Source organism: Melanerpes formicivorus, unplaced genomic scaffold (genome assembly GCF_026170545.1).
Source record: "Melanerpes formicivorus ecotype bairdi unplaced genomic scaffold, bMelFor1.0.p_v2 SCAF_88, whole genome shotgun sequence".
Classification (NCBI taxonomy): Eukaryota; Metazoa; Chordata; class Aves; order Piciformes; family Picidae; genus Melanerpes; species Melanerpes formicivorus.
In genome coordinates this window covers 2,202,859-2,213,277 of record NW_027142440.1, presented here as the reverse complement: position 1 = coordinate 2,213,277, position 10,419 = coordinate 2,202,859, and the positions used below count along the sequence as shown (strand labels likewise).

The 10,419-nt window shown below is 63.5% G+C and overlaps 1 protein-coding gene across 1 annotated transcript in view; it reads right to left on the bottom strand.

Moving 5' to 3' along the window:
* Window positions 1–311: 311 nt before the first annotated feature.
* Window positions 312–10,419, bottom strand: part of SSC4D (scavenger receptor cysteine rich family member with 4 domains) — a 34,745-nt gene continuing 24,637 nt past the window's right edge. The window contains 9 exon segments of the mRNA XM_068165410.1: window positions 312–632; window positions 4,120–4,197; window positions 5,558–5,869; window positions 7,070–7,147; window positions 8,196–8,229; window positions 8,231–8,277; window positions 9,915–10,122; window positions 10,124–10,186; window positions 10,188–10,231. Of these exon segments, the coding sequence (XP_068021511.1) occupies window positions 316–632; window positions 4,120–4,197; window positions 5,558–5,869; window positions 7,070–7,147; window positions 8,196–8,229; window positions 8,231–8,277; window positions 9,915–10,122; window positions 10,124–10,186; window positions 10,188–10,231 (1,181 nt within the window). The 3' untranslated portion in view covers window positions 312–315.

The following is a 10,419-nucleotide window of genomic DNA, read 5'->3' as shown; positions in this document are numbered from 1 at the left end:
GCCACCAGAAGCTCTCCCTGCAGCCTTCTCCTCTCCAGGCTGCCCAGGCCCAACTCTCTCAGCATCTCCCAACTCTCTGAGTCTCCTTCTTCAACTCCAAACCCTCTCCCCTTGTCCTGTACCAAAGCCCTCCCTTTGCCTTCACCCAACTCTTCCCATCCTCAGCACCCCCACGGCGTTCCCGTCCAGGGAGGTGAGTGGGGGAGCTGAAGCAGCAGCACTGTCCCCTCGCCACCGGGCGGCGCTCTGCCCCTCTCCGTGGGCATCACCACCACCTCCTTCCCCGTTACCTGCAGGGGGCGCGGGGGGTACCGGTCATAGGCTGCCGCAGGCAGCGCTGGCGTCCTCGGAGTGGTCGCAGTTGTGGACGTCCCAGCGGATGTGGGAGCAGCGCAGCAGCGACGGCTCATGGCCCTTGCACTTGAGGTTGTCCAGGAAGATGTAGCCTCTGCCCTGGCCGTGCCGAGCCTCCCCCCAGGCCGCCAGCGCCGGCCCGCAGCCCAGCTGCCTGCAGACCACCTTGGCGTCCCGCAGGTCCCAGGCGTCGTCGCACACCGTGCCCCACTGCGACAGCAGGAACAGCTCCACCCGGCCCTCGCAGCGGTGGCTGCCGTTCACCAGCCGCAGGGACCCTGCGCAGGGACCACACGGCCTCACAGCACCGCAGCCTCGCGGCCTCACCGCGTCACAGCCTCGCAGGATCACAGCCTCGCAGGATCAGAGGGTCACAGCCTCACAGGATCACAGGATCACAGCCTCACAGGATCACAGCCTCGCAGGATCACAGCCTCACCGAATCACAGCCTCGCAGGATCAGAGGGTCACAGCCTCACAGGATCACAGGATCAGAGGGTCACAGCCTCACAGGATCACAGCCTCGCAGGATCAGAGGGTCACTGACTCACTGGATCACAGCCTCACAGGATCACAGCCTCACAGGATCAGAGGATCACAGCCTCACAAGCTCACAGGATGTGGTGGTTTAGGCTGGGTGCTGGCCTGGATGCCACTGCACAGAACACACCTGGGAGGTCCCTACGGGTGGGCCCAGCCCAGGGGGTGGTCACAGGCAGGTATTCCAATCCCATAATGCCCTGCTCCCCTATAAAATGCCCATGCGGGGTCTTCACTTCCTCTTTCGTCCCCAGCTGCAGCCTAGGTAAAATGGCGTGAGCCACCTTCCTTGGGCCTGCCCAGGCCCAAGGCTGGGTTGGGGGGGAGGAAAGAGCCCTGGGGGGGGGGGCGGGGGGGTTTGGGTGTACCCCCAGGTGGGGATGGGATGTTCTTGGGTATGTTCTGGGATCTCTCTCTTTGTCACGGTGCTTGTGGTTCTCTGTAAAGCTTTCAGTGTGGTTTGTTTTTAAATTGTTTTTCTATTTCAACTCTCCATCACTTTTGCAATCCCTTTGTCTGAGTCGTTGTTCCTGCCCGTGGTGGGGAGGGGGTTTGCCCCAACCCATTACACAGGATAACAACCTCACAGGATCAGAGGATCACAGCCTCACAGGATCACAGGATAACAGCCTCACAGGATCACAGGATCATAAGCTCACAGGATCACAGGATAACAGCCTCACAGGATCACAGGATCATAAGCTCACAGGATCACAGGATCAGACGATCACAGCCTCACCGGATCACAGCCTTGCAGGATTGCAGGATCAGAGGGTCACAGACTCACTGGATCACAGCCTCACAGGATCAGAGGATCACAGCCTCACAAGCTCACAGGATCACAGGATCAGACGATCACAGCCTCACCAGATCACAGCCTCGCAGGATCGCAGGATCAGAGGGTCACAGACTCACAAGCTCACAGGATAACAGCCTCACAGGATCAGAGGATCACAGCCTCACAGGATCACAGCCTCACAAGCTCACAGGATCAGACAATCACAGCCTCACCAGATCACAGCCTCGCAGGATCGCAGGATCAGAGGGTCACAGACTCACAAGCTCACAGGATAACAGCCTCACAGGATCAGAGGATCACAGACTCACAGGATCACAGCCTCACAAGCTCACAGGACTGCAGCTTCACAGCCTCACAGGATCACAGGATCAGAGCCTCACAAGATCACAGCCTTGCAGGATCACAATATCACAGGAGGTGAGGAGTTGGAAGGGACCTCTGCAGAGCATCGAGTCCAAGCCTCCCCTGCCAGAGCAGGAGCAGAGAATCCAGCACAGGTCACACAGGAACACATCCAGATGGGGCTGGAGAGGCTCCAGAGAAGGAGACTCCACAACCTCTCTGGGCAGCCTGCTCCAGGGCTCTGGGAGCCTCACAGGGAAGAAGTTCCTCCTCCTGTGCAGGTGGAACCTCCTGTGCTGGAGTTGATATTCATTGCCCCTTGGCCTGTCAGGGGATGGGGACAGGCAGCCCCTGTCCACCTCCACCTCTCCCTCCCTGCTGCCACCCTGACAGAGTGGCATTCACCAGGCTGCTTCCCCAGGGCTGGTGAGTGGAGACTTTCCCAGCCAGGTGTTCCCCAAGGTAAGCTCTCCAAGTCTGGGCAGATGTTTGCTGCTGCCCACAGCTCCTCCACTGATTCTGACCAGGCAGGAGGAGCACTTGGCAGCATCATTTGCCCCCCACAGCAGGGGGGTTGCCCTAGATGTCCTTGAAAGGTCCATTCCAACCCAGAGGAGTCTGTGAGCAGAGCTGGGGCTGACCTCCAAAGCATCATGGTGGATGTTCAGGTGGAGGGAACAAACAGTAAGCTGCTCCCAGCTCAGCTACCTCCATTTGTCCATCCCTTCCTCTCACCATCACAGTCCACCCCTTCCTCTCACCATCACGGTCCACCCCTTCCTCTCACCATCACAGTCCATCCCTTCCTCTCACCATCACAGTCCACTCCTTCCTCTCACCATCACGGTCCACCCCTTCCTCTCACCATCAAGGTCCATCCCTCCCTCTCACCATCACGGTCCATCCCTTCCTCTCACCATCAAGGTCCATCCCTTCCTCTCACCAAGGTCCAACCCCTCCTCTCACCACAAAGGTCCATCCCCTCATCTCCCTGCCACAGACCATCTCTGCTCCCCACTGAGGTCCATCACAGAGTCACAGGTTGCATTGGCCTGGAAGGGACCCTCCAAGGTGCAGCCCCCTGCAGGCAGCAGAGACACCTCCAGCTAGAGCAGACTGCCCAGGGCCACATTAAGTCTGACCTTGAATGATGAGGGGATGAGGCCCTATCACCTCATGGTCCATCACTTGAGGTCCATTATCTCCCCAGCCTGGACCAGTCTTAGGTACAACTTTTCACAGAGTCAGAGAATGCCAGGGGCTGGAAGGGACCTCAAAAGCTCATCCAGTCCAACCCCCTGCCAGAGCAGGGCACCCAGAGCAGCTCACACAGGAACTCATCCAGGCAGGTTGTGAATATCTCCAGAGAGGGAGACTCCACAACCCCCCTGGGCAGCCTGCTCCAGGGCTCTGTCACCCTCACAGGGAAATAATTCTTCCTCCTGTTTCCATGGCACTTCCTCTGCCTCAGCTTCCACCACTGCCCCTGGTGCTGGCATTGGGCATCCCCCAGCAGAGCCTGGCTCCAGCCTCTGGGCATCACCCTGCACAGCTTTAGCAACAGCAATGAGGTCACCCTCAGGCTGCTCCTCTCCAGGCTACAGAGCCCTCAGCTCCCTCAGGCTCTCCTCATCAGGAAGATCTTCCACTGCCTGCAGCATCTTTGTGGCTCTGTGCTGGACTCCCTCCAGCACTTCCCTGAGGTCCTTCTTGAGGACACAAGACCCCAGATGTGGCCTCATCTGGGCAGAGTAGAGGGGGAGGAGAACTTCTCTCAACCTACTCACCACAGCCCTTCTAATCCACCCCAGGATGCCAGTGGCCTTCCTGGCCACCAGAGCACATTGCTGGCACATGGTCAACCTCCCACCCACCAGGACACCCAGGTCCTTCTCCTCTTCACTGCTCTCCAGCAGGTCAGCTCCCAACCTATCCTGGTTCATGAAGTTGCTCCTTCCCAGGTGCAAGACTCTCCCCTTGCCCTTGTTGGATCTCATTCAGTTTCTCCCTGCCCAGCTCTCAGCCTGTCCAAGTCCCTCTCCTGAGGGCTCCACCAGGTCCCCAGGGGATAGCTCAGCACCTACCATCCTTGGGCTGAGTCTGGGCTGCAGTGGTGGTTTTAGCAGTGGCTTCTTGGAAATGCTCTCCAGCATCATCAGTGCCTGCAGGGGTGGGAATCATAGAACCACAGAATCAATAAGGTTGGAAAAGACCTCAGAGATCATCCAGTCTAAGCTGTCACCCAAAACCTCCTGAAAACTAAACCATGGCACCAAGTGCCACATCCAATCCCCTCTTGAACACCTCCAGGGATGGGGACTCCACCACCTCCCTGGGCAGCACATTCCAATGGCTAACAACTCTCTCTGGGAAGACCTTTCTCCTCACCTCCAGCCTAAACCTCCCCTGGCACAGCTTGAGACTGTGTCCTCTTGTTCTGGTGCTGGCTGCGGGGGAGCAGAGACCAATCCCCACCTGGCTACAACCTCCCTTCAGGGAGTTGGAGAGAGCAAGAAGGTCTCCCCTGAGCCTCCTCTTCTCCAGGCTAAGCAACCCCAGCTCCCTCAGCCTCTCCTCACAGGGCTGTGCTCCAGACCCCTCCCCAGCTTTCTTGCCCTTCTCTGGACACCTTCAAGTCTCTCAATGTCCTTCTTGAACTGAGGAGCCCAGAACTGGACACAGGACTCAAGGTGTGGCCTAAGCAGTGCTGAGCACAGGGCACAAGGACTTCCCTGCTCCTGCTGGCCACACTCTTCCTGATGCAGGCCAGGATGCCCTTGGCCTTCTTGGCCACCTGGGCACACTGCTGGCTTATGTTCAGCTGCTGTCAATCAGCACCCCCAGGTCCCTCTCTGCCTGGCTGCTCTCAGCCACTCTGCCCCCAGCCTGTAGCTCTGCCTGGGGTTGTTGTGGCCAATGTGCAGAACCTGGCACTCGGATGTGTTCAATCTCCTGCCCTTGGCCTCTGCCACCTGGGCACACAGCTGGCTCACATCCAGAGGTGAGCACAGTGCTGGGTTCAGAGGAGGGCACAGAGCCGGGATCAGAGGTGGGCACAGCGCTGGGCTCAGTGCTGGGTTCAAAGGAGGGCACAGTACTGGGTTCAGGGGTGGGCACAGTGCTGGGTTCAGGGGTGGGCACAGCGCTGGGTTGGGAGGTGGGCACAGCACCAGGCTCAGTGCTGGGTTTAAAGGAGGGCACAGCACTGGGCTCAGGGGTGGGCACAGCGCCGGGCTCAGGGCTGGGTTCGGAGGCGGGCACAGCGCTGGGCTCAGGGGCAGGCACAGCGCTGGGTTCAGTGCTGGGTTCGGAGGTGGGCACAGCGCCGGGCTCAGGGGTGGGCACAGCACTGGGCTTGGTGCTGGGTTCGGAGGTGGGCACAGAGCCGGGCTCAGGGGTGGGCACAGCGCCGGGCTCATGGGTGGGCACAGCGCCGGGCACAGCGCCGGGCTCAGGGGCAGGCACAGCGCCGGGCTCAGGGGTGGGCTCACCGGCGGCCGCGGTGCGGGGCTGCTGCCTCACCTCTGCAGATGACTCCGGCGTCCTCGTGGTGGCCGCAGTTGTGCTGCCCCCAGCCCAGGTGGAAGCAGTCGGCCAGGCTGCGCTCGGCGCCGCCGCAGCCCACGTTGTCCAGCAGCACGGGGCCGCTGCCGTAGCCGAAGGAGCCCAGGACGGTGGCGGCCAGCGCGGCGCCGCAGCCCAGCTGGCGACAAACCACCTGGGCGTCGGGGAAGTCCCAGTCGTCGTCGCAGACGGTGCCCCAGGTGCCGCCGTGCCGCACCTCCACCCGCCCGCGGCAGCTCCCGTTGCCGTTCGCCAGCCGCAAGGCGCCACCTGCGGGGGGGACGGGACGGGGAAGGGGCGACCCCCGGCACAGGAAGGCTGCCAGAGGGGAACCGAGGCTCCCCCGGGGGAAAAGGGGGGGATGATGGACCCCGGGGGGACCCTCTGGGGGCATGGGGTGAGCAGTCCCGGGGAGTGTGGGGTGAGCTCTGGGGTGTGGGGTGAGACCTGGGGTGTGGGGTGAGCCTTGGGGTGTGGGGTGAGACCTGGGGTGTGGGGTGAGACTTGGGGTGTAGGGTGAGACCTGGGGGTGTGGGATGAGACCTGGGGTGTAGGGTGAGACCTGGGGGTGTGGGGTGAGACCTGGGGTAGACTTGGGGTATGGGGTGAGACCTGGGGTGTGGGGTGAGACTTGGGGTGTAGGGTGAGACCTGGGGGTGTGGGATGAGACCTGGGGTGTAGGGTGAGACCTGGGGGTGTGGGGTGAGACCTGGGGTAGACTTGGGGTGTGGGGTGAGCCCTGGGGTGTGGGGTGAGACCTGGAGTAGACTTGGGGTGTGGGGTGAGTGTTGGGGTGTGGGGTGAGCCTTGGAGGTGTGGGGTGAGTCTTGGGGTGTAGGGTGGCACCTGGAGTGTGGGGTGAGCCTTGGGGTGTGGGGTGAGCCCTGGGGTGTGGGGTGAGCCTGGGGATATGGGGTGAGCCTTGGGGTGTGGGGTGAGCCTTGGGGTGTGGGGTGAGCCTTGGAGGCGTGAGGTAAGTCTTGGGGTGTAGGGTGGGACCTGGAGTGTGGGGTGAGCCTTGGGGTGTGGGGTGAGCCTGGGGATATGGGGTGAGCCTTGGGGTGTGGGGTGAGCCTTGGGGGTGTGGGGTGAGATCCCTGGAGATGTGGGGTGAGGCCCTGGGGTCATAGCCCTTGGGGACAGGAGAGCAACCTGCTTGGGGCATGGAGTGAGCCCTGGGGGCATGGAGTGACCCCCAATAGACATGGAGTGAGGCCATGGGGAGCCTCTGGGTTATGGGGTGGCCCCGTGGGACACAGCAGCAACCCCCTGGGGGCATGGGGTGAGCCAGGGGATATGGGGGGGAGCCCTGGGGATCATTTCCCTGGAGTTCTCCTGGGCACATAAAAGGGCTCTGGGGAGGGAGGGCACATCCTGGCACCAGGGGACAGCTCCCCATGGTGTGGGGTGAACAGCAGGAACGTGGGGGGAGCCCCCCAGGGACAAGGGGCCCGGGGGCCAGGCACTTACTTTCCTGCTCCAGGGTGAGGAGAGCAGTGGTGGCCACCTGGGTGGCCTGGGAGGGCTGGTCCCTGGAGTCTGTCACTGCTGGGACAAGGGTGGGCATGGGGTGGGCTGAGCTGCAGCCCCTGCAGCCCCTGCAGCCCCTGCTGCCCCTGCTGCCCCTGCTGCCCCTGCTGCCTCTGCTGCCTCTGCTGCCCCTGCAGCCCCTGCTGCCCCTGCCTGCCCCTGCTGCCCCTGCTGCCTCTGCTGCCTTCTGCTGCCCCTGCTGCCCCTGCAGCCCCTGCTGCCCCTGCCGCCCCTGCTGCCTCTGCTGCCCCTGCAGCCCCTGCAGCCCCCCTGCAGCCCCTGCTGCCCCTGCAGCCTCTGCTGCCCCTGCTGCCTCTGCTGCCCCTGCAGCCTCTGCTGCCCCTGCTGCCTCTGCTGTCCCTGCAGACCCTGCAGCCCCTGCTGCCCCTGCAGCCCCCTGCTGCCTCTGCTGCCCCTGCTGCCCCTGCTGCCTCTGCTGCCCCTGCAGCCTCTGCTGCCCCCTGCCTGCCTCTGCTGCCCCTGCTGCCCCCTGCAGCCCCTGCTGCCCCTGCTGCCTCTGCTGCCTCTGCTGCCTCTGCTGCCCCTGCAGCCCCTGCAGCCCCTGCTGCCCCCTGCAGCCTCTGCTGCCCCTGCTCGCCTCTGCTGCCCCTGCAGCCTCTGCTGCCCCTGCTGCCTCTGCTGCCCCTGCAGCCCCCTGCTGCCCCCTGCAGCCCCTGCAGCCCCTGCTGCCCCTGCCGCCCCCTGCTGCCCCTGCTGCCCCTGCTGCCCCTGCAGCCCCTGCAGCCCCTGCTGCCCCTGCCGCCCCTGCTGCCCCTGCTGCCCCTGCCGCCCCTGCAGCCCCTGCAGCCCCTGCAGCCCCTGCAGCCCCTGCTGCCCCTGCTGCCCCTGCTGCGCTCGGTGTCAGCAGCCTGTGGCACCGTGGTGGCCGCTGCCACCCATGGCAAGCTGCTGCCACGGGGGGAGGGCATCCCCGAGACTCCACCTGTGTGTGGCAGGACCCCAGGGTGACCACAGGAGGTCGCAAGACATGGCCTCACCCCAGGGAGTCACCGTCCCCACCTATGGTGCCAGGCTGAGCCCGGGTGGCTACCGACCTCCTTCCTACCTGTGGCCGTGGCAGTGAGAGTCTCCTCGGAGCCCCAGCGCCCCTGCGGTGGTGAAGGAGGTGCTGGTGGAGCTGTCCAGCCCTGCGGGGACAGAGGGGGACACGTGGGGACAAGCTGCTGGCTCCAACAGGCAGACCTGGGGTGGTCTCCCTGCCCATCCACACCCGCCTCTCCTCTCCTCTCCTCTCCTCTCCTCCCTCCTCTCCACTCCTCTCCACTCCTCTCCTCTCCCTCTCCTCTCCTCCCTCTCCTCATCCTCTCCTCTCCTCTCCTCTCCTCTCTCTCCACTCTCCTCTCCTCTCCTCTCCTCTCCTCTCCTCCCTCTCCTCTCCTCCTCTCCTCTCCTCTCCTCTCCTCTCCCTCTCCTCTCCTCTCCTCTCCTCACCTCTCCTCTCCTCTCCCTCTCCTCTCCTCTCTCCTCTCCTCTCCTCTCCTCTCCTCTCCTCTCCTCTCCTCTCCTCTCCTCTCCTCTCCTCACCTCTCCTCTCCTCCTCTCCTCTCCTCTCCTCCCTCTCCTCTCCTCTCCTCTCCTCTCCTCTCCTCTCCTCTCCTCTCCTCTCCTCTCCTCTCCTCTCCTCTCCTCTCCTCTCCTCTCCTCTCTCCTCCTCCTCTCCTCTCCTCTCCTCTCCTCTCTCTCCTCTCCTCTCCCTCTCCTCTCCTCTCCTCCCCTCCCCTCCCCTCCCCTCCCCTCCCCTCCTCTCTTCCCCTCCCCTCTCCCCTCTCCTCCTCCTTCTCCTTCTCCTCCCTTCTCCTCTTCCTTCTTCTCCTTCTCCTCTTCCCTTCTTCTCCTCTCTTTCTCCTCCTTCTCCTCTTCCTTCTCTCCTTCTCCTCCTCCTTCTCCTTTCTCCTCCTCCTCCTCCTCCTCCTCCCCCTCCCCCTTCCCCTTCCCCTTCCCCTTCCCCTTCCCCTTCCCCTTCCCCTTCTCCTTCTCCTTCTCCTTCTCCTTCTCCTTCTCCTTCTCCTTCTCCTTCTCCTTCTCCTTCTCCTTCTCCTTCTCCTTCTCCTTCTCCTTCTCCTTCTCCTTCTCCTCCAAGATCACTGAGTCCAACCCTGACCCCAGCACTGCCAGGGCACCACCAAGCCATTGCCCTCAGCACCACATCTCCAGGCTCTGAAACCCCTCCAGGGATGGGGACTCCACCACCTCTCTGGGCAGCCTGGGCCAGGCCTGGACAACCCTCAAGGGGAAGAAACTGTTCCTCATGCCCAACCTAACCCTCCCCTGGCACACTTTCAGGCCATTTCTTCTCAGTCTATCACCTGAGACTAGGAAGAGCCCAGCCCCCACCTGGGCTCCAGGCTCCTCTCACTCCTGCCACTACCACTACTGCCACCACCACCACCACCACCTTCTGTGACCCTGCTCTGGCAGGGGGGTGTGGACTGGATGATTTCTGGAGGTCCCTTCTAACCTCTGATGTACTCTGACCCTGTGGTGTCCCTAAGGCCCAGCCTCACACACTGCTGGAACACCCCCGGGGCGGTGACCCCAGCCCTGCCCTGGGCAGCCTGTCCCAGCGCCTGAGAACCCTTCCCAGCGCAGAGCCATTGCCTGAGCTGCAGCCCGAGCGCCCCCCGGCGCCGCTCGGAGCCTCCTCCTCCGCTCCCGCCGCTTGCCACCGAGGGGACGAGCCTGCCCCCCTCCTTGCCCCTCCGTGCCTGGCCGTCCCCCCTCAGCGGGGGTCAGCCCCCGGGGGGCACCGCCGTGCCCGGGGTACCTGCGCAGATGACTCCGGCGTCCTCGTGGTGGCCGCAGTTGTGGATGCCCCAGCCCAGGCTGTAGCAGGCGGCCAGGACGGGCTCGGTGCCGTCGCAGTGGACGTTGTCGAGCAGGATGTGCCCCGTGCCGTAGCCGAAGTAGGCATTGCTCTTGTAGTCCAGCGCCTGGCCGCAGCCCAGCTGCTTGCAGACCACGCTGGCATCGCCTCAGGCCCCAGTCGTCGTCGCAGACGGTGCCCCAGGTCCCGCGGTAGAAGATCTCCACCCGGCCCCTGGCAGCTGTCGGCGCCGCTCACCAGCCGCACGCTGCCGTCTCCTGCGGGGGACAGCGCGGTGAGGACTGCCCCCAGCCAGGTCCACCCCCCCTCTGGAGGCTTCCTACCCCCACTCTGGAGGCTTCCCAGCCCCCTCTGAAGGCTTCCCGGCCCCCTCTGGAGGCTTCTCACCCCCCCTCTGGAGGCTTCCCCGGCCCCCTCTGGAGGCTTCCCGGCCCCCTCGGGATGT